The sequence below is a fragment of the Malurus melanocephalus genome, unplaced genomic scaffold (assembly GCF_030028575.1).
Source record: "Malurus melanocephalus ecotype Western Australia unplaced genomic scaffold, MMel_1.1 scaffold_855, whole genome shotgun sequence".
Classification (NCBI taxonomy): Eukaryota; Metazoa; Chordata; class Aves; order Passeriformes; family Maluridae; genus Malurus; species Malurus melanocephalus.
Window position 1 is genome coordinate 91,105 of NW_026624087.1, and position 23,773 is coordinate 114,877.

At 41.5% G+C, this 23,773-nt stretch overlaps 1 protein-coding gene across 2 annotated transcripts in view; it reads right to left on the minus strand.

The window, feature by feature from the left end:
• Positions 1-318: 318 nt before the first annotated feature.
• The window catches only part of LOC130585262 (mitogen-activated protein kinase kinase kinase kinase 4-like), an 82,486-nt gene continuing 59,031 nt past the window's right edge, over positions 319-23,773 (minus strand). For both annotated transcript variants that reach the window (XM_057385683.1, XM_057385682.1), the window contains exons 21-31: positions 22,525-22,618; positions 19,985-20,158; positions 19,217-19,346; positions 18,113-18,271; positions 16,312-16,455; positions 14,990-15,124; positions 13,151-13,251; positions 12,455-12,604; positions 9,369-9,528; positions 4,877-5,016; positions 319-4,095 (exon numbers count right to left, since the gene is read on the minus strand). In XM_057385683.1, coding sequence (XP_057241666.1) covers positions 4,012-4,095; positions 4,877-5,016; positions 9,369-9,528; positions 12,455-12,604; positions 13,151-13,251; positions 14,990-15,124; positions 16,312-16,455; positions 18,113-18,271; positions 19,217-19,346; positions 19,985-20,158; positions 22,525-22,618 — 1,471 coding nt within the window. In that variant the 3' untranslated portion in view covers positions 319-4,011. The remainder of the gene's footprint in view (positions 4,096-4,876; positions 5,017-9,368; positions 9,529-12,454; positions 12,605-13,150; positions 13,252-14,989; positions 15,125-16,311; positions 16,456-18,112; positions 18,272-19,216; positions 19,347-19,984; positions 20,159-22,524; positions 22,619-23,773) is intronic.

Consider the following 23,773-nt stretch of genomic DNA (forward strand, 5'->3'; position numbering starts at 1 on the left):
TCCCACTGSGTGTTTGTGTAAAGAGAARGGCAGACACACWGAAATTCAGTGCAGCTCATTAGCAGCACACACAGCACAGCACTGGCTTTCCCCTTTAGGAGCACTCTGTCCAGGCTGAACTCTCACAAAGCCACTTGGACATCTTTATCCATACAAAGATATATATTTGTTTGTCCCTTTAGGCAGGTATGGATGTTTCCCAAAGCATAATGACTGGATTTGGAAAACAATAGGAAAACAAAGGTTCCTATGATTTTTACAATAGCTGATGTCAACATCACAGAATCACTACAAGCATGATACTAGTTTTGATTTTCAGAGTATTTTTATTACTGTTTCAATTGTACAATTTCAACATTAGAGAACAATACATAGTATACAGTACATAACTTGAATTGTTCCCAGGTTTTAAAGGCATGTGCCAAGGTTCACGCTGCAGCAGAGAGTTCACCATGCCTAAAATGAAAGCAGGCACATACACACAGTTCTACATTGCTGCAGCATCAGCACAATCTTGTGTCCCAAATGCAACGTTGTGAGCACCATGTGCCATTAGGAGACTGCATGTACCAAAGGGTTACTGACATGGATCCTTCACATTCTGCCCCTGTAGCATTTTTTCATGTCAAAGTGACATCACTAGAAAAACACAATAAGTACTTCACTCCTTGCTTTTAAAAGTTAATGAAAGCTAATGAAACACCTCACAAAAGGAAACTACAAATCTGATACACATTTTGCATAGGTAAAATTGTGTCTGGAGAACCTTGGATTACTCAATTTTTGTTTTCTTCTAGCCTTTGTACTTTTGCTTTCAGCTGAACAGTTATTCAAAATACTCCCTTCGATGCCCCCCAGTCACTCCAGATAYCTTTCAATTTCTTTGGTTCCTTTATTTCCTTAACCTCTTTTAACTCTTTGTATTCCTCCATCAGCATTATGCTGTGCCAGACATCCACTCCCTCCCCTTTGGCTACTCCTGTTTATTTTCTTCAGCTCTTCCCTCTGCTTCAGTCACTTCCCCTCTCTTCTGTTACTCCTCTCAACATTTCTGGGCTTTCTCATCTTCAACCGTTCTTACTGTCTCTTGATAGAGAAACTATGTCAGAGTTTCCTCCTTGTTGCATCCAGTTGCTATTGCTATTTGCAATGCCACTTTTAAATCCTTCTAAAGCATTCACCTCTAAGGGCCTCTAAGCATTCTTTCCATAATTACACATGGATGTAACCCCAAAAATTCCAATAGTTTTTAATGGTTTTTCTYTACAGTGAATAGAAAATGAAAATCCAACCCACTGCCTTGAATTGTAGCTAGAAAGAAGAAAGAGCTAATAGAGGGAAATGAAAAATTACAATCCCAGTGTAATAGTGCACATTCTTACTCTTGAAGTTGGGATTGTTTGGGYTTTTTCCCTCTTAGTATGGAGTTATCTTCACAGTGTCTCAATTTATTGTCACAATTTTCTGCTACAGTAAGCTTAAACAAGTATATCGCATTTGTTTTTTTAATCTGTTGATATGGGTTGTTGTTATAAATTCCCACTGTTCTTTGCTAAATTCTTTTTAACTAGTCTCTGTCATCAGGAAAATATCTGCCTCCTACYTGTTGACACCAGAACAGGGAAGGGAAAAAATTGACATGCATCCCCTRTAATGCAGAAGCTGCTGATATCAGCACACTTAAAAAATATTACAGGGCACYCTGGATCACTGATTGCTTATAGCACGAGCAGTTTTGCAAATCTTGCACACCTACTGTGTGCAAAATGAAAGCTCTTCTTCCTTCACAGTCTTTTAGACTTTTAAGTCAAAAGCAAATTGCTTATAAGTGGATTGTTTACAACTTAGTTTTTGCCAGTAATTGTAACTTTCATGTCTCTTTCTGTTATAGATTTGGGCTTGTTTGGTTTTGTTGGTGGAGTTTTTGTTTTCTGTTTGTTCTGTGAAAGTCAAATGAAACAAGCCCAAGTGTTCAGCAGCATAGGGAGCCAAGCCAGGTTTTGCTCATTTGCCCCAGCCCTGGCCCTGGCAACAAGTAGGGACATCACTACAACCAGACAGAGCTCCTGTTGTCAAATCTGGCCAAGCAGTTTCTGTTCAGGTTTCCAGTCTGCACACAAGCTAATTACTCACATACATTAAGAACCATTTTGATTATTTAASTGCAGATATTCATGGCTTTAGGCTTATTTTTTTTTCTGTTAGTTAAACATTTAAAAGGAAAATACTTCATTRAAAAACACTATACATTTTGAGATAAGCTAGTGCCTGTGAAAAGTGCTAGGTTAATAACTTTGGAAAGTGCAGTCCTCCATATAGCCAAAAATATAGACAGCAACAGTGCAGGCACCTCTGACCTGCTGCAGCAGTGAGGAGCCAGCACAGGGAACAGGAAGGGTGATTAGCCCTGGTTTGATTCCCTGCTGACACACACAGGGACAGCAGTTCTGAGCACCTGTCAGTCACAGCATCACTGCCAACACCTGAACTGACGTACTGGACAGCACAGCGACAGTCCAACAGCTCTATTTCTGCCCTCTGAGTCAACACAGAATTATCATCCTTGAGGTAGACGACCAGATATTCCAACACACTTTCCCTGCACCTTTCAGTATCAAATATTTCAAGTAAAAGCCACCTATTTTCAAGCACTGTAACTAATGATTTCACTTTTGTCCAYAGCATCATCCCTACCGTGTCACAYCCGGAATGAGCTCTTTTGTATTACRGTTGATGCTTTACAATTTCAAAGCACATCCAGAAATCAGCTAAATGAGGAGTACATTAAACCCTACAGTTGAATCATAGTATATGATTATATATAGTATATATATATATATATTATATCTCTATAATTTTATGGCCAATTTATAAGCCCCTGAGAACAGAGTTTATGCAGAAACACTGGCACCAATAACACTAGTGGACGCAGCTTTATTTAGATGTAATTAGCATAGAAAGCACCTGGAATTATTTATATTTTCTATTTATAATAGATTAACTCTTTGGATATTTTCATAACTATATTAAGTATACATTTGTTAATCTTAACATCCATTGTGGAAAGATTATATTTACATACAAATACACAAAGATTGATGTGAAACAGCAAGAAGGAAGAAAAGAAGGTGCTTGCTCTTGTGCCCTTATTTATATACATGGGTAGTGCCTTTAAATCAATTTGTATGAGTGTGGGTCCCAGGTGTAAATAAAAGTTACAAGTTCTGATTCATAATGCTCTATGCATCTATGGCTTTGACAGACTATTTAAAATATTTTTACAAATACATTCTACAGTAACTGTGTCTATGGGCTCAGGCATCCAGCCCTGAGAGGAACACAAAGTCTGTCCCCTGCATTTGTAAAAATYTCTCAGATGGGGCACATGTTCAGAATTAACTGTTTTTAAACTCTGTACTGAAACACACCTGTCMACTCAGCAGAGGGGATGATCCCTCAAGGTCCAAGGGGGGAGGACTCCTCAAACCTCCTGGTCTGCACTGGGACTCACCAGAAAGAGTCACTCTTTCAGTGTTGTAAGACTTGCACAAGTCATTCAAGTTCATCTTGGTGACACAGCAACAGCTTGCTTAAACTGCAAAATGAACCCAAACCCGATTCAAAATAGATCCTAACTGTGCTTTTGTATCTACCTGCAGGTGTTGCRGTCCAAAAAAGAGACTTCAGTTCAAGATAACAACATTGCATCATCTGTAAAAATGAAACCGTACACTTTTCAGAGTATAGGAGCTTCTTGTATTGGCTACATTCTTCATTWAAGTCTCCTAATACAATCTTGGTTTGCAACGTACTTTGGAAGACAAACTAAACATGTTTGCAATACTTCAACAGGAAAATGGAATTCCTTCCAGACTGAAAGAATATGAATTTTGATAAGTCAATAATGACAACATTTTTGTAGGCAAAAAGTGCAAATTTTTGTGTATTACCTCTGASAATTTTACACTGCTACCTACAGGGAATTTTTCATTTTCTTCATTTTGATGTGCTTTACCAGTTGAATAGTACATTTTGACCAAGAGTCATAAAGTATATTTGACTGCTGCCTCCTGACTGTACAGATGCAAAGAACACCTTGAAAGGGGAAAAAAAGAAGAAGAAAAAAAGAGATGTTACTGTCAGTTTATATTTATGAATATATTTTTACTCATATAGGAAAAGTGATAGAATGCCACAGTCCCAAATACAAGGATATACATATATCACAATTGAATTTTAATCCCATGAGAAACGTTTTRAAGTGAAASTGTATTTGTGGTACAMCTGAATTTTCTATATRTATTTCTTTTCCTATTYGAAAAGACATAGGAGAACATTTAAAAATAATTAATCCAAGGTTTTGGGGYCTCAGTTTTCTAAATATGACAGTGGGACTAAGCAGATTTCAGAGAACATTTATCAAAATTGATACATGCAAGAAATCATACTGATTATCCATAGCCTGGTGTCTGCAATTAAGAGTGTTGAGGATTTTTTTTTCCCCATTATAACTGCTCAGAACTGCCTGTAATTTCAGTAGCCCAGGAGAGGCAGTGCTGCAGCTGGGAATTTTTGGGGCTGCCTCACTAACCCTTCCCCACTATCCCTGTGGTACTGGGCAGTTCCCAATGCCTCTGTTATCACTTACAGCAGTGAAGGCTGGGTGGAATAGAGAATTCRAACAGAGCTGGTGGTGGGAGAGTGTGGAACATCCACAGTGAGCACTTTGTGGGATCAATGACTACTCTGGCTTTGAACGGGGAACTTATACCAGGGTAGAAAATAACTGATATCAAAGTTGTAAAAATAAACTGGTCTGTCACTGTCAGCTATTACTCATTTTTGCTAAATCAYCACATTGTAGTCATCTCTGTACCTTGTCATTTCTTTCACAAAGAAATTTTAGTTTCTGTGCTTTCTTGTGCATAAATACTCCTTCCAGATTTCCTGTTTCCACCGAACGTAGTTCAATCGCTTTTTCTCCCCAGCCCATGACCTGATTGGACTGAAGGTAAGCTAAAAGGAAAAAAAGAGAAAAAAGTTGACAATATTTAACAGCTGAAAGAATGATTCTTGCCTCATTTATGTTAATTATGGATCTGATGCATTTCACTTTGATAACAATATATTCTGAATTATTTGTATTTTAAGTTTACACAAAAAGCCTTGGGAATAGTAACTAAATTTCAGTTTCTCCTCCCATTTTGAGGAGAACTCAATTTTGAACAATAGGCATAAATCTTAACTATTATTGTGGATCTTAAGACTCACAAAAGCTTCGAGGAAACCTGAAGGGCATCTTGTTTAACCACCAGTCCCAAAGCAGACCAAATTAGACAAGGTTACTTAGAACCTTGTCCAGACATGGTTTGATGGATATTTCACAACCTTTCCAAGACYCTGTTGCAATGCATCACTACTTTCAAGGTTGAACGTATCTTTCTAATATCTTGGTGCAACTTGAGCCCATCTTTGCCTCTCATCCTTTAACTGCCCATATGCAAGAAAAGTCTTGACTGTCTTCTCAGTATCCACTGTACTCTGTTCCCATTAGGAAGCTGGGTTTGTATTTACTATGGAGTTCATATATGAACCTAAATAGTTTAGAATCTGAGGCTATGGCATGATTAATTTGGTGTCTTCCCATCACTGGTTATRTGCAATATCTGCAAAATGAGAAGAAGATATTCCAGCACTGTGGAAGCCTACTAMAATACTCCCTTTAAATCTGGCAATAAAAAAAATTGGAATAGTAATGAAGGAGTTAACACCACAGATTTCAAATTAGGCACAGTTTCAGTGGAAGCCCTCTGATTAGTGCTTATATGGGCTCCCAAGGTAAAATCACATTAGTTATGCTCTCTTGGTAGTCAATGCTCAGAAACTGTTCTTCTTGCTCAACTATCAACTGTTATTTCATTAGTCTGWGAATTCTGGTGCTCTGAAATAATGTAGAGGGAACGTGTGCACTGGACTGGCTTTTAGCTTCAGTGGACAGTGCATGCCTGCCCGACATTATTGTGTGAGCAAGGTCTGCTTCTTAAAACCTTCCATGTTGGTTTAGGTTTTTGTCTAAAAATTAAACTTTCAGTACAGACTGATACAGAAGCAACAGCCTGCAATCCTGCTTGAGAAGGACAGSAGAAAATAAAGGCAATATGCCCACATGACTGCACACACTTTTAGCAGGGTTGATTTAATATTAACTTGGAAGCCTTGCTTTATAGTTGTTGTTACAACAAATGTATGAAAATCATACCTCCTTGGAAACACATATGGTTTGGTTACAGTGTTGTGATTTTGGTTTCCTCAGAGTCTATAAATTTCCCCTAAATCTGTTCAAAAGACTTTCAGTTACTCTATGCACACTGAAGGCTTCCCTGCCACTAGTGCTGAGAGCAAGATAATTGTTTCCCAGTATTCCAGCCATGAGCAAAGAGGAAGAAACCAACGTGTTTCAAAAGCGAAGCAGCAGTGAGCAACTGAGGGAAAGTGGCAAAAGAGGAGGAGAGATTTTCTACAATTCAAACATGAAAATGTATTTTAAAGTCTGTTCTTTATGGCTCAGTTCCTAGGCTGAACTGCAAGGCATCACTGCTGTAGGCTGTGGGGAAGACTGTCATTAACATTTCTGAGCAATGCAGCAACAACAGGATGAGCCCAGGGCAGCATCTACCCAGGGCAGTCTGCAGAATATGAAAAGTGAGCCCAGACCACACATAGAGTGAGGAAGATAAAAATAACACAATTGTAAGTATTTTACTACTTTTTGTACCAACTGACATGACATTATCCTTTTCAAATTTACTTTTGAACACAACAGAGACAGAGGCACCCTGTGGTTCTAGGGTGGGAAGCAAGGCAGGTGCGTATTTATAAACAGCATGAAATCGCTCTGTGGCTACACTSTTTAGTATAGGTCATGTAGGTCTAGCAACAAAGAACTGATAAGTCTCCTGATCTTTTCCACTATATGAAATCTACACTCCAGGTGTCACTATGCTGTGTCTGGATCTGTGCCTTTGGCAGGTTTCAATTTGACAGCTTCCTTGCAGCTCCCAGTAACCACTTCATTAGGCTCTGCTGCAACCCACATCACCTGCTGGGCCATTTCTGCTGTGTTCTGAAGAGATCTGACCTCCAGGCACTATTCAAACAGGAACATAATAAACCAGATATGCCAAGTTCAGCCCTGATGCTCTGCTGTCTGGCCATCGTACCCAGAACTTGTCAACAGACAATGGCAGGCTTAAGTATGTGTAGCATAAAAAAAAAATCAGTCTTGTAGCACAATCAAAAAATTCCTAAATTTCATCTGAGAAACAACATGCAAACAAAATGGCCTCACTGCAATATTTGCAGGGCTGTCCAGTTATAAGGACTTGTCTATACCTGGAGATTAATTTGGAGGATAGYGGGCTGGGAATTCAAAGGTCAGTACTGAGCCATGATAATCCTCTCATGTGGGAGCTCTTAGAGGTGTTTCAAGTGAGATGAACTGAGAGCAGATACTCAGAATAAAGTCATCTTATTTTGGAACAATAGCTCCTATACTACGAGGAACTTGGGAATAGTTAGTTTGAGTCCACTTTCCACCTCAGCTTTAGATAAAAATATCCTACACTTCCAGCTGGTGTGTTGTTGAGGCAGAAATTTAACCACGTTTTGGTAACACCATTTCTCCACAGAATATTCTTTTTGCTTCTAAAATGTACAGGGAAAAGGCCATAAAGACTTTTACTGGTTCCTCTGGGAATATCCAGATTTGTGTCAGCCCTATATGGCTACATACTCTAAATAATTCATTACTCACACWAAAGGGCAAGAGTGCTCCCAAATCTTATTAACTTGATGTTTCTTAATGCCTTTTTAAAACCTATTTTATAGAAAAAAAATATTACAGCTATATTTATATTTAGCCCTACATATGTGTACATCCTTCAAATTAAACATAGAATACTTCTACAATTTTAATTTCCCATGGGATTTAAGCTTTCTCTCTCCGATTTCTTATTAACAGATTGGTCACAGAGGTCCCAATTTAAGACTATGAATAAGATATATTTAGATTCCCTGCCCTAAATCCATCGATTATAATACAAACTTTTTTATTTTTTGTATCCAAATACTCTCACCAACTGCAAAAGTTTTTCTCAAAGTACTTGTTTAAAGAAATCAAGGAATGAGCAAAGGATGACTAGAGAGCACCCTGAGAGTAACACAAGACCCTCTATCTCTGCAACACMGAGTGAAAACTGGCATAAGCTTACACAGACTTCAGGAGGTCTGAGATGGGTCTAAAAATCCCAGGAAAACAGGGATTTTAAGAAACTGTCAAATTGCCCCTAAGATGGGCCATTCAAAAAACAGTTATTCACACTTCTCTCAATGTTTTTGTCTGCAGCCAAGGATATCGAAGTATTAAGGAAGTTAATAGTACTTAGCAGTAAAATTACTAAAATAACAGTTAACAGAAGTCCTTATGTAAGGTTTGACTTTGTGTTTATGGGTAGGTTAGTTCTGAGAGGAAATTTGATTCCAATCAGAAGTCAAATTTGGTTTGTACCACATCCCAAAGATGGGCTTTTCCTACCTGAACATCCTTGACTTTTCACTGTAGTACCCAGTTTCTTCCAAACTAATAACATGCTTCTGTGCAGTCTAATTGTCTTGGGTTTGTTTTGTTTGTTGGTATGTTTTAAAATGAAGAACAGGAATGAAAAGTAACAATAAACCCAAAAATCTGCCTGTGTTGTTCTTGTTTTTCCCCACACTGTTAGCTYGAAGCCCTAAGGGAAAGGTGAAACAAACAGCTGTCCTGGCTCCAGTACAACCAGAATCTCCTCCTACACAGCCAACTGCAGGCATGGGGAGCTTAAGAATCTATCACAAATACCCTGGGCTGGCTGCCCTGTGCATTTAAAGTGATGAAATGAAGGGGCCATTTGATAGCAGTTACAGATCTCCTCAGTAACTGACCCYTCTGTAGCTGTGAATTTCTCCATAAAACGCTGTGAGCTATGAACGACCAAAGCACTTTTTCACCTCTGTAATTCATATAATCCTCCCCATGAAAACTGGTGGTAAGCTGCATCCTCAGTGAAGTCTGTCTGTACAGTCCATGTGTGATGCAGTAAACAGTGTGACAAGAATACAGACTGTGATCCAAATGGGAAGTCCCTACTGCAATCATTGGCTGTGTTAACACAAACAMCCATAAATCTGTTTACTCTTTCACACATCTGCTTTGCTCAGAAGCTGCTTTATGTGCCATACAACCATTTCCACATAGATACAAACCTCATAAAGAAGTCAGGCTTCACGCAACAGAATCTTATACTTAATAAAGAGCTATTTTTCATCCATACCTACAGATGCTGGCATTTCTCCCCACTGTAGAACAGTCTCCTTTGTGAAATGTCCGTATATATCAATGTAGATGCCTTCATCTTCATAGGTGAGCAGGAGTTCCATCCCGCTGGTGTTCGGGAGGATGATAATGGCATGTGGGCGAATTGTCCCCTGGATCTACAATCACATTTTACCAAGATTTATATCAGAACATGGACTGCAATTTCAGTGATGACATCAATCTAACTAGCTTGGCAGAGTTATAAAAAGAACTAGCTCATGGCTCATGGAAAGTGAAAGAAATGCCTGTTCTCAGAGGCTGCACAGTATGCTAGTAAGCCTCTGAAACAGACTTTCTACCCTTCTCCCCCCTTTGAATATGACAGTAGGTTTGCAAACAAATCAATGTTCAATATTTCACTTTACATTTACCACTCTTAATTGGTTTCAAGAAGCCATGGAGCCATTGAGACACAATAATATTTACTTAGTTGTTCACAAAACATTTGCATTATATAAACAGAATAAAGGTGAAATAAATTTGAATTTGCAACTATTTCAGAAGATGGAGGAAGAACAGAAACTTCCATATTCCAGGAGATCAGTGCTTTCACTTTCCATGATATTCCCCATCCCCAATCACAAGTTAAAACCTGCAAATTTAACAAATTCACCTTGCTGTAAAACGTTCCCTGGACCTTTTCACTCTGTGCTTCCCTTCCCACATCCTTCCCTACAAATAGCTGCCCCCTTGACTGCTGCTGGGCACACCTCTGCATGCCACAGGAACAGCACATTTCACTCACACGAATCTCTCCCAGAAGCCAACATGTCCCAAGCAAAAGAAAACAAAACCAAAGCTGAAGTATACAACCATGAAGGTGGGGTTTTACAAGAGCATTYTTGAAAGAAAAGGAGTCAGCCTTAAAAAAAACAGTAACAAAGCATTTCCTTGTTTAAAGCGCTACTCAAAACAGGATGTTAATAGTAAATTAAGCCACCACAATTAATATTTTCATAGGAAGCATATGCCTGGAGCTTTACATCATTCTCACAAGCCAGCCACACACAAGTCTTTTTTCTTCCTCAAGCACAGACATTTATGCACACTGTAAGGGCACAACAAACAGTAAAAGAAGCACTGAAGCTGTACTTGCCAAACTGAATACACTCAGGCCACCCACTTGACTCCGTGCCTCCGCAACAACTATCCGTAACACTAGAACGGGGATCCAGAGCCGCAGAGCAATTTTAATGCGTTGCCTTGGGACTCGCATGAGCGACCGGAGCAGGTAAGAGATGAAGAAAGAGGTGGGGAACCAGGAAAAGAGGCTACCAGAAAGCAAGAGTATCTCAAGTCAGCCTGTTACAGTCTGGGCTATTGCCACCACAAAGCTCCTTGAGAGTTATCCAGTTCTAGCAGATGCTCTTTAAAATCATGAAATACCAAAAAAGAGAGAGTCGCWGTAGTAGCCAATTTATTCCAGGTCTAAGACTCTGAAGGGAAAATATATTTTTAGTCTGTGCTAACTTGTGGCTGAAGAGCTCACACAAACGCAGTCAGTCTCAGGTGCCCCACATATTCAGGGCAGTCACTTGGGAAATCTCTCTCATCAGGTACCTAATTGTATTTGCAGCCTGTTGAAGAARTAAAGCCTTTAAGAAGGTTCACTTTTTCTTTGCCTTTTTTCTCTTGGGCAATTATGCTAATGATCCTTTTGACAAGTGACTGCTCACCTTGCTCATCAACCCACTTCTAGAAAGGCACGTGGGCACCACACTTCAATTTACAAACTTCTGTGAATTCATCTGAGCTACATAGGTAACAAAGCTACTAACTGCCAGATTAAATAAACCCTCAAACAAGAAAAATACCAAGTACCTGAAAAAACCCAATACAGAAAAAAAACAGTACAAGCCTTCAGCGGGTGATTCAACAGTTAGAACATCCAGAGAAGTCATTTTTCAGTTAAGGAAAGTTTATAAATCTAACAGCCATCCTCAAACAGTGTCCATCAGGAACACAGATGTGGAGGATGTGGCTTGCAGGGGCAGCAGAGTAATCAAGTGGCTTGCACAGGAGGAGTGGGTTTTCRTTTGGGTTGAAAACAAGGGGCTGAGAGTGGAGAAAAGTTAAAAAACAGATGGATTCATGGCACAGGCTGCAACATGCAGATCTGGGATGAGATTTCTTCAGRGCTCCCAAGCATAATTTCAGGACACACGGCCAGGGGATGCAAGGAGGCCATGGCACCCTGGGCCCCTGTGGATGGAGCACTGTTGACTTCAGGGAGGGTTCAAGTGTGCACAGAAGTTTCTTTGKCAGGAGCCTCCCATCAGACTGGAACCAGTCTGGAACCTGCCAGATTTCTGAACCTAAGTYCCCAATATTCTCTGGCTTTTGGGACTCACAGCTTTGAAAAGATCTACAACAACTAAAATATAMGCAAATTAACAAAAATCAAAAAATACTAACCCCATGGCATAGAATTCATATGGACAGCCCCATGCTAGCTGTTCACTTCTGCAGGGGAATTTGCTGTTATCTGAGTTTAAGCAGGATTTCACTGATCACCATCACCTCATCACAGAGACACAATGCAGGATGTACACACCAGCCTGAAATCAACCCCTTCATGCCAACTTATTGACAATCTAATGAGAAAGTCTGGAGGAAAATGTAAAACAACTTCTGAATTTACACAGTGGTTTCAGGGCAACTGAATGGCAAGAAGATCAGCAAATTTGTTTAGTCTGAAGTTGGTTTCTGCAAAGTCTGCACTGTGGCAGATTGTAAAAGTCACCTAAATTAATAGGTAGATATTATTGTGTCTTTGTTTAAGTCCTAAATTTACAGGATAAAACAATTAAAAAACAGTACTGTCCATACAATAGGCTTTCTGACATTAAACCACTAAAACTGATATTCTAAATGTGATAAAAGCATTTAAACAGGCCTTCAGTGTTATAAACTATRTGAAAAGTGCTTTTGTATTAGCTGCCACTAATTATTCTTTTGAAAAACAGCACAACTCTTAACCTGATAATCATCAATATACAGCCCAAAGAAGGGCATTAATGTAATTTTTTTGGAGTATCTTACGTGTGTGGGAAGGTACAGGTCATACACAGATCCAGAGTCCACATCAATGGCATGAAATCCCACTACTGAGCCATATATGACCTTCAGTCTTTGCCCATTCTCAACAGTCAGGTCAACTGACAGTGGTTTGTGATGAAGGGAGGTAAAGGACTGGAAAAAAGAAAAATGCAATATGTAACACAGTAAAGCTGTTGGTTTACAGAACTASATTTAGGATACTAAGAATTCTCAAAAGTTAGCTATTTTTGTTAAATAGYAGGTTACATTTAAGGAGCTAAGTATCTGTCATCCACTGAGTTGCAAGGACAGTTGGATAATTTGTGGTTTGAAACACAAATCAAGATTCTAGAAATGGACTAGACAAAAATTAGGCTGAGTACCATTGTGTTCAATTTCTCCCCTTCTGAGGGAAATCAACATCAACTTTGTGAATTCAAATGAACATTTTGGCACAGCACGTGCTGCGTTTGGCTGGGGTAGAGAGAAACAAGTTACATCTAACACTCACGACTGTGACAGTTTCATGCCTGCCATCTCCAAAGGATGTCAAATGAGCTACATTTTCTTTCAAAGAATACTCATTTCATCTTTAACTACAATAAATGTTATACAAAACAACAACAAAGAAAAGCAGAGAATAGATGAGAGACAATGAGAGACAGTGACACATCTGAACCAAAGTGATGTTTCACTTACCTTAAAAGCCATGAATTTGTGATAAGGCTTTGGAGCCCAGGCATAAACCTCCACTGAGTTTTTCAAAGCAATTACAAGGAATTTGATTCTCTCATATTTTACTGTAATACAAGAAGAACAATTCCTTAGGTACCAGACAGACACTTAAATCAAAGACCRTGTCATCACATGAAATAATTTCAATGGATTACTTGTAGAGGTAGACATTATCCAGCAAGGGAGACTAATGCATTCTGAACATCAATGTTTAATACCAYCAGTGACAATACCTTGACTGGAAACCTGTAATTCATTTATTTTCAGTAAAGCCAAATGACTGTTAACAATATCTATATATTCCTTTTAATGTGCTGATAAAAAATAATAATAAATCTCACTTGTCTTGACCCTGCAGCTAAACCAACCTACTTGATTTTTAAGTGTGAATACACCCCACCATTGCTGGTTATGAAYAAGCTACTGTTGGAGGACTGGTGGTTGTTTGGCTGAACAATTGTGTCGGACTTGGCAAGCTGAGTTTTCATTTCACTGCTCAGCTGTGGGTTAAATCCCCAGGTGCTGTGTGGGCGAAGGACTCCCATCTTTCTGAGATGAGTAAGCATTTAAGAGATGAGCAATTTCTCCAAGACAATTAAGGTCATGCTGGGCCCACTGAGAATAAATGCAGACTCATGCATTGAAAATTAAGGTTTCTTTGTGCATTGTGTTCTCACTCTGCCAGAGACAAGCTTTGGAAACAGGATGCCATCCCACATAGGCAGAGAGCAAGAAAACCCAGCAAACTCCAACAAAATGCAGAACAGTACATYCTTTTCCTTTTCTACCTGGACAAATGGCTGTAAAGCCAAAGGTTAAGATACAAAAAGATTCACCAAGAGAAAAACAGCAGCCGCTGWGCTGTCAAAAAAGCAAGAGTGGCTTGTCATGTGTAAACACAGAAGCTCCTACCAAACGTTTGCCTAATTTTAGGATAAGTACCTTGGTTTTTTTTTAAAAAAAGGAAATGTACCAAACCCAACCATGAGCACCTGAAGTGGAATATGTGGGTGCTTAGCTGTAATCACAGTTAAAGTAACAMCACACATCTGCTTCACATTCTTTAGTGAGTTTAACCCCTGCCACTGCTAAAGCCAAAAGGCAAAACAGGCAAAGTATTCATGAGAGGCAGCCACCTCACATTTCCTGCACTCCTCTGTATCATGGCTCTATTTGACTCCAAAGAAACTGCCCCTTTTATATACATCCCTTCTGAAAACAAAACTGGGCCATACATCTGACCCCCACAGTTAAATGACAGAAATGATCCCAATCCCCATGTTCACCTTCAAGAATGAGCCGCCTGAAAGGCAAAGAAGAGCAGGATGGTACCATTTCCAAGGCGCTTAAACAAAGGTATTTTGGGTCTTTCATGAGAGAGAAAGGGATGAGCTGATCTGCCTAAAGACATCCCACAAAGAGGATTCACTGAACTGGGTCCAGTTTCTCAGCAGTTACCCAGGGCCAAGCAGGAAATGAGGAGGTGGAAAGCATCCGTTCAATTAAAACCTGAGCTAAGTACAGAACAACTAAAGCACTGACTGAGCACAGACCAGGGCTGGCACTCCTTCCTTCCAGCCACGACAGGGAACAGCCACAGCATCATCCAGTAACTGCTGCAAGAGGAAATGCTACCTGGAATAACGGGGGGGCAAAGCATCTGCCATGTGAAAACAGGGAGTGTTGGAAGAACTCATGAGATATTCAGCCCAACACAGTCCCCAAAGCTGGAAAATGCTGCTGTCACAAGATGCAAAATGAGGATGATTAAGCTTYTCTAAGGGAAAACCAGGAAATGCTTACCGACTTTGTAGTGCACACAGCCTTCCAGGTCACCCACAGACACCCAGCCCTGCCGCTTCTCCACCTCTGGATCATTGCGCAGAATTTTATTTCTCAGCCACGACAGGTAATACACCCTCAGCTTGTTCTTCTTCCCTGGGATTTGYAAAAAGAGACAGGACACTTTAACTCCCTGAACTACAAACTCTCCCCCACTTAYCAAAAGCCAGAGTTTTGTGACTTTGAGTGCAGCGAGTCCTTGTGCCTCGCCAGGGTGGGAGAACAGAGCAAGGGCATGAAAGGAGAGACAGGGGTGATGGGGACACACAGGAGCAATCCTACAGCACTACAGAGCACATGTGCACTCAAGCTTCTCGCAAAGTTTTCACACCTGACTAAAATTCTTCCCTCAGGCCGAAGAACAGGTTTCTACAGACACAAGTATCAGCAGAAACCTTCACACTATCTGGTATTTACCCTGGAACACAGGCATGTCCTACAATGGGCACTGTGAGTAAGCCATTCATTTAGTTCCAATTAACTGTCAATCTTCATTAAAAGCAGCTTTTTCTTTTGAACACCTTTCCAGATGAGAATTATTTTGTCATCCTTCACCTCAGTCACCCTTTCTGTTGCATTAGCTTATAAGCACCCATGGCCAGCAGCCCTGTGGGACCTCAGGATGCTCTGAAGACAAGGACTGTGTCCTGTCCCAGCACCAGCAGGATCTGGCAGCACAGGACAAGCAGCTCTTGCCACTGCCCACCGTGTGAGTCCAGGCTGGGGACAGGGAGCTGCCATTCCTGGCTGGGCCACACCTCTGACCCCACTGTGCGTCCTTTGAGGACACTCTCAGTTTGGACTCTGACCATACTCCCCATGGCTGTTTCCCAGCAGAGGTTGAAGACCTCCATTTAATGCTACTGRTGCTTTCACAACACAGATCCCTCTCATGTTACTGCTCACAGCTCCTGTTGAACACAGGATGAGGTTATTTCATGATGTTTTAATAGAACTGCACTTAGATGGATGCTCACCCATCACAGAAACAAGAAAAGTGACAAACTRCAGCTTGAAGAAAATCAGTCCATTTTAGGAACAGGAAACACTCTGTATTTCCCACAAACGCTTTTACACATTAACCATATAATGAATTGTCCCAAAGTCACTCTGGAATGAGAGCGCAAATGTTAAAAATTCAGGAGAGTTTTCCTATTAACAAGAATAACTGTCCTGCGATTTTCTGAAAGAGGAAATTCCTCAACCTACTTTATAACCTAATTTTTCTTTTTAATTGCTTCCAACCCCAACACAGGTCAGATACTTTTAGCCACTGAACCAACCTGATATAGTAATTAGCACATTGAGTCCTTCCAGAACATCCATTTGCTGGAACCGTCTCCTTGTAATCAGYGTATAAACTCTTCCTTGCCCACTTCTGTCCAGCAGCCACAATCCATTCTCTGTTCCCACCAGTAAATTTACTCCTGTCGATACATGARAAAAATACTGCATAAGTCACCTAATGATTCAGAGGTCACTGAGTGCTCATTGTTTTGAGAGATGATTTCTATTTAATCTCACTTAATGGYACCTGATAATATCTCTTTTGCTCTGTGGATGACCTCCCAGAAAAAAAGATCTCACTATTAGAGCTTTTACTCAGCAGAACACCTGCATACCTACGGAACCTGAAGGATGAGTAGCTCTACTGAAATCAGTGTTGGTTTAAACAAAAAAGGAAAATATTCTGTGAACTTGAACTTCTCAGGTGACCTTGGAAAGTACCTGTGACCAGTGCAAAAATCCCAGTGCAGCACCATTACAATGGTGACACAAAAGACCCAACTCTGTGTTTTAAGGGTCCCTATCAATTAAGGGAAAAAAAAGAAAAACAACAAAAAAATTCCTCCCAAACGCTCTTTTTCCAAAYGCAACGTTCAAATCACGGGGGAACCAAAGTTGTGGCAAGAAGCACTGCTGTCACAAGGAGGTGCAGGATTTGTCTGAAAACAGTCTCTGTTTTAGGAGAATGTCTCCAAATGCCAAATTAAGGAATGAATCCACCCAAAATCCAACTGCAGCTAGGGAAGGGAAGGCTCCAGTGGGTTGCTGACATCAGAGAATGTCAGGAATCATGTCTGGCTGGAATGACAGCTACATTTCTAATCAGCAGGTTCTAAAGACACGACATAAGGTATCCTGCTGGAACAAGCACCCTCCTCCACTGGCAATGCTCTGACAAGTACCTGGTGCTCTTCAGCCTCAATGCACATTTAATTACAGGCCTTGCCAAACAGCTCTGTTCTTAATTTCAAATTTTGGATTCCTACAAACACACATTATGCAAAATCTGTGAAGCCATAAACTGGAAATCTACATTTGCTCTGGATAATGTTCCATCTACTTCACTAATCTGCYTTTCCAGGCTCAAAAAGTGAGGAGCAAAAGGCTGGGTGAGTCCCATAGAATACATCTGCTCTTCTGAAGGAGAAAGGTGGTTAAAACAACTCAAGAGTTCAGGTAATATGCAACTGGGACAAGGTCTACAGGTGCTGAGATGTGGTCTGCCTGCTGTATCTTGGTTTTACTCCATGCGAAGCTGACCCTGACAAAAGCATGACAGTTTGAACAACAATTCAGAATCTCTGAGGTTCAGAATAAGCACTGGCAGCAGGAACTAAGCAAGGCAAACTTTTGGAAGGACCTGACCTGCTGTGGATCCTTGGAATATCTAACACACACAACAGCAAAAGGCTTCATGTTTGGATTATTTCCACTGAGTCACRGCTCTGTGCTCAGCTGTGCTCGTGTGCAGCTCAGATGAGCGTCAWGAGCTTCAAAAGCTGCTGAAATATTTGCATCTTTTGCCTCTCCCAGCAAGCATGGTTTCAGCTTGGTGCTTGATCAAAACATTTTCTCATCCTGATGCACAAAGCCCTTTCCAGCTCTAAGTTCTGTGTCTGCCATCTCGTCCTGGGGACAGCAGTGCCATGTGAGTGACACAGGGATCAGCTCAGGGATCCACCCTGGGAGCCTCTGCCAGGAGAGCCCTAACAGAGCTGTGGAATCTGCCCAGCAGACATTTCCAGCCTCTCCTGCTGTGCCCTCCCTCCACACACCACCCAARGACCCCCAGCTTACCCCACAGAGCAGCACAAAGCACCTCGGAGTTGAATTTCTTCTTGTATTTACGGATTTCTGGGCTATCACTCTGGGGGCGGATATTGGTTGGGTTGACATTGACAACAGAGCCCTTCCTCGCATTTTCCCTCCTGACAGGCTCAGGTTTGGCACCAGATGCTGCAATGAAAGACACGAAATCATGGAAAAGGTGAGCGTTAGGCTACATCTCATACTGATCTGTTTGTGGGAGAATGAAAAGGGGGTGACAAAACACCCTGAGAGCTTTGTTTGTACAGAAAAAAAAAATATGGACAATTCCTCAGTTGTGCAAATATAATATGTTCATTTAAAATTACTTCAGAATTATTCTAGTGGTTGCCCTTAATCTGCTAAAGTCACAATTTTAAAAATCCCTGCAAAGGAAGAAAAATCAATGTGAAGATACCTAGACAGGATTTTTTTTTAAAATTAATTTAAATATTCTGATTCTTAGTGTGAAAGCACTTGTTGGAGTTCACTGATGTGCCTGTGGTTGTGTGAGAGGTACAGGACTGGATTAGATGTGGGTGGTGAATCCACCGATGTCCTCAGCAGCTCTGAAGGTCCTGTTCTTCACTCATAAACTCAAGTCATGGAAGTACTCACTCAAATACAGTTAGCTGAGTAAACCTTTACAAATTTGTGGCTGAGCAAATGATTCAATTTCAAAATTAAATAGGACTTTTTCAGATTAAATGAGAACGGGATAGGAATGCTAATGATATTTCAATTAATTTGCATGAATAGCATCTGTTTATTAAACTTAGTAACAAATTGATTTTTGCCCTTTGCTGTTTTGTTTCCAGTAATGGCTTGTTTTTTTTTTTTTTGCAACGACTCTAGCCAGCTGTACCCACAGTTCTTGGTAACAGAATGTGAGCAGCAGAATACAGCAARCCCCATCTGAAAGAAGGGCAGAAGCAGCACAACGAAAATTCGCAGTAACACGAAGTTCCAGTTTCAGGGTGTTTTACTCACAGTTTCCATTTCCAGGCAATAAGCCCTCCCCCACTCCTGACAGATAAAAAAAAAGAAAAAAGAAACCTGGAGGGAGATTTTTATTCAAAGGCTAAGCGTACTCACGAGAACTACAGGAAGGTCCGACAGGACTGGTGGGAGGGGTGATGGGCAGGAGCCGTGGGTCTATGAAGGATGTGAAGGATGTTGTGGAGGATGTGCTGCTCTTGGCAGGGGGGCTCTCAGCACAGGGGYTCTGCAATGACAAACGGGAGAAATGTCTCAGGCAGGCAGTGCTCGGGGCACACGGTGCTGCAGTGCCCTGGCAGAGCTGTCACCTGCCCCCAGTGCCACCTCTGCCCCCCAGCCTGTGCTCACAACACGGCCAGAGCCCCTCTGTGCTCTCCCACACCATGCTTGGGTGGCAGAAAACACGGCCAAAGCCCCTCTGTGCTCTCCCACACCATGCCTGGGTGACAGAAAACACGGCCAGAGCCCCTCTGTGCCCTCCCACACCATGCTTGGGTGGCAGAAAACACGGCCAGAGCCCCTCTGTGCTCTCCCACACCATGCTTGGGTGGCAGAAAACCCAGGATAATGATCAGAGCCACACCAGAGCACTGCCATGGCAGGTGAAAGAGAGAGGGTGTGAGCCCTCTAGCTTGGGTAAAGGGGGAGAAAACAAGCAAGGAAAGGAAAAGGAACAGAGAAGGAGATGGGGGAAAGTAAATGGAACAATAAAATTGATTAGGCAGCTCAAGATTCCTTATCTGCTGCCCAGAAAAAAACTTTTAAAGAAGGGATGTGGTAAAAAAACTCATTGTAAAAAGAGACAGAATAGAGGAACTTAAAAGGGTTGGACTTGAACCCAGTCAATTGTAATTTATCTCTTACCTTGGTCAGGGGTTTGTTCTGAGGTTCCTGGCARGTCAGTGGCACTTGAGGCGGGTTCACAGAGGATTCTGTAATTTGGCTTTGCTGGAGGAGATCTGGCAGGAGATAATTCTGGTTGTTTATGCTCCAAAGGCCTTCTTGGGTGTTAGAAATCTGTTTCCCTAAAATCTGATCCTGCATGAGAACACACAGTTAAACACCACATTTAGTGTATTTCCAGTGCACTCTGCTATTCCAGTTAATTAGGATGGTAAATAATGAGCACATGGGGAGGAATGCCCTCCCTGATGCATCAYTTAAAGGCAAACCCTATGGCAAGATTAAAATAAAAAAAATAAATACCAAAGTATATGGCAARAAGTAAGATGAAAATGTTGGGTTTTACTCCTGAAGTGCTCCACAAATATCCTTCATCTACCTTACCTCAATCACAGAAAAAGTAAGGACTTCAGCCTCAGGAACACAAAGTGAAACCATTTGCCCCAACAAGTTACAGACCTGACCTTGGCATTCTGCAGACAGAAGTAGGCAMTTCTTGGTTCAGGACCTGCACTTAGTTCAAAGCTCTTCACCACTCATTTCAYTGCTACTTTGCATTTACTGAATTAGGAAACCTTATTCCAGAAGGAGGACATTTACTGGGATCCAGCACCAGCATTTCCAGTACAGTGATGTTTGGTTTGCAGACCTCCTTAGAGCATCCCATGGAAATTCTTGTGCGTTTTGTGAGGTACCACACAAATTCTCTCCCTGAAAGCACAATCTGCAGAATCAGAGGTGGTTTTCTGGGAATACATGGCTCAAGTGTTGAGAGGAACACACGATGTGCAAAGGAGGAGCTGTCCCAGATGGGGAGGGAAGTGCAGAGGGCACTGAGCACCATCAGCACTGGAATGTGGACAGTGATGGGACCCAAGTGATACAGCAGAAAATCCCTGCTGAAACCCACCAAAGCAAAAAGCACCAGCCAACTGCAGCAACTYCTGGCTGGTAGAACTCAAGGCAAGACTGTGCATTGTACTGGCTGATAAACAACCCACTGAAATCAGATCAGCTGGCCAAAAGATGGGGGAAAAAAAGTAAGATAATTCTAGATAGATATTTGCCTTTTAGAAGTCAAGTAACTAACTAGAAATAAAACCGATGCGGAAAGTATCTCACGTTTTAATTTAGATGCAAAACCTGAAACCAAAACATGCAAGTCAGTGTTTGAGACTAGGGAACAAAGCCAGTATGGGGCTTTTTTGTTCAGTTTTCAGTCACATTCTGCTGAACTAAACCAAACCAAATCCCCATTTGAATCAYTTGGGCAGTTTGGTACACCCAAACCACTTCAAAGCAGTTCATGCTGATGATGTTGGAGAAGCTGTGGAGACCCTCAGTGGCTGTGGCTGGGGGGTGAAAATGGGCTCAGAGGAATGGATGAGAGGAGAAGAGAAGGAGCAGGGATTTATGGGAAGTGTCAGCCTGCTCTCTCTCCCACATTCTTTTCTCCAAACCCAGCAAAACACAACCTCAGCTCTTCCCTCCTCCCTCAGCCTGGGCTCAAAGACCCCAACATTCTCCCTTCCCTCAAACAGCCAATTTCCAATATCTGAACATCAGGGGAAAGGGGAGACTGGGTTGGTTTTACCACAAGAGCAATACTGGTTCCTGCCCTGTTTATTGTTCTTTCTCCAAAGCAGAGTCTTTTCTCCTCGAGGATGGTGGGACAAGGCCCTGTGGAACAACTCCTCCCTGAGTCAAGAGGGTTCCCACTCTGGTCTGAAGCTTAGAAATCACACCACAGGTAAAGAAAACTTATTCTTTCTAGCCCTGCCAAGCTCTGGAGAAAACACTGGTTTCAGAGCCATTTATTTTCCCTATCTGAAGCAAGAATACACTCAGTAACATCTGAAAAGGGCCCTGACGCTGACTAAGAGTCTTATTACTCTAATTTTTTTCCTGTTTTCAACCACAAAGAACATTGTTCTGCTTTGTCTCTCTTCATCTTTTCTGTGCTAATATTTATCACAGGGTAAAATCCACATGACTGGAAGCCTCTGCTAAAAACTGCAGCTGGAAGGAACCACAACATGACATATGAGAAGAYAAGTATTTTTGCTAAGCCAGGAGGGAGAGATGAAGTGGTTTTCCCCTGTTCTGGTAATATTTTAGGCAGGAGGAGGTAGTTCTCTTTAAACTGGAATAAAAGGAAGTCAAGACTTCTAAAAATAGCAAAAATGAACACCAACAACAATCAACAGTATTGCTCTWTGCCCAGTGCCTTCACAAAATATCTTGACATCAAAAACCACTGCAGGTCAAAAACAAGGACAAATAAAGACCTGCAACCTTGTACCCAAATGTGAGCATTTTTACAGGAAGCACAAACCTGAAACTACACCTTTTTTWCAAGGCTTACAGCTGTAATTTGCAATGACAGAGCAGGACTTCAGAGTGAGAATGTGAYCACGAAGTAAGGGATACAGAGTTTATCAAGCACATTAAAGATCTGACTCCCCCTCACTGCACCCACCCCGTACAAATGGCCAAATTACCTTCTGTTCTGCCACAGTGCTTTGGGGTTTCAGTTCAATTCCATCTGGTACCCTYGTCCTTGAGAACTCGGCGATTCTGCTGCTCAGCAGTTGCCTGGTAACAAACTCCAATTAATGAACAGAACTACTTCAGGGGAAAAAAAAAGGAAAAAAAAAAGGAAAAAAACAGGAAAAAACCACACATATCCATGTTCAAAAGTGAACATAATTAACATTCAGTAGTTAACACTCAAAGGTTCTTGTACAAAAGGAAGCTGATTAGTCTGTGGATTGCCTGAATGGACTTGTGCCTGAGGACCACTCACACACAGCAGGAAGCTCTCCCCACCTCGACACAGAACATCCCTTCATCTCCCTGAATTTCATCCATCATCTTTCACACACTGCAYAGCTCAGGCAAGCTCCCCTGGCTGTCATTTGAGAAGTGCCTGCTTCAAAACTTCTGTCTGCCCTCACACATTCCCCTGTGGGGTGTAATTCCGAGCCACCCTGCTCTCCAGAGAGAGCAGCAGCTGCTCTGCCATGTGCTGCTGTCAGGGACCTTGCTGCCCATGCCTGCTGGGACGGGCTACACTGGAATTTCATCCTGTGAATCATCCCGTGAAACAGGGACATCCTCACCTTACAAACACAGAAAACATTGCCCAGTGCAGAGACAGAAGAAAGGAAGAGCTACTGGACTGGCTGCAGCCAAAATCCCCCCCTAGCTCAGCATCCTGCCCTCAATAGTGACCAAAAGCTGATACCAAAAGCAGAGTGAGAACAAGGCCAGAGTCTGCTGTGAATTCCCAGCACATCACTCCTTCCTGGACTGCCTGAGGTATCTTTGCATTTCAAACTTTTTCACCCAAGTGGAACAACTTCAAACTTCTGTCAGTGAGGCTCTTGGCCCCATTTCTGTACACTTCCACCTCACATGATTTATTTATCCCATTTATTTATTTATACTCATTTCTTTATTACTGCAATCCATTTGAGCCCATTGCATTTTTGTCTCCTTTCCAGTAATTATAAAACTGACTGGATTCARGACGCTGGTGTGAAGGGCTCTACAGTGCAATGTGCCAATTGGTAGCAGACTGTAATGTATTTTTTTCTTTTAAATGATGTCCCATGTAATAATAAAGAAGGTCTGGTGAGAGACCTACTGAGTTAAGATGGGTGTGTAGGAGTAGATGGTTTTGTGGCACTTTTTGTTGTTTATTTTACTGTTCTGGACTGTCCCCCCATTCCATGAGAGTGGATAAAT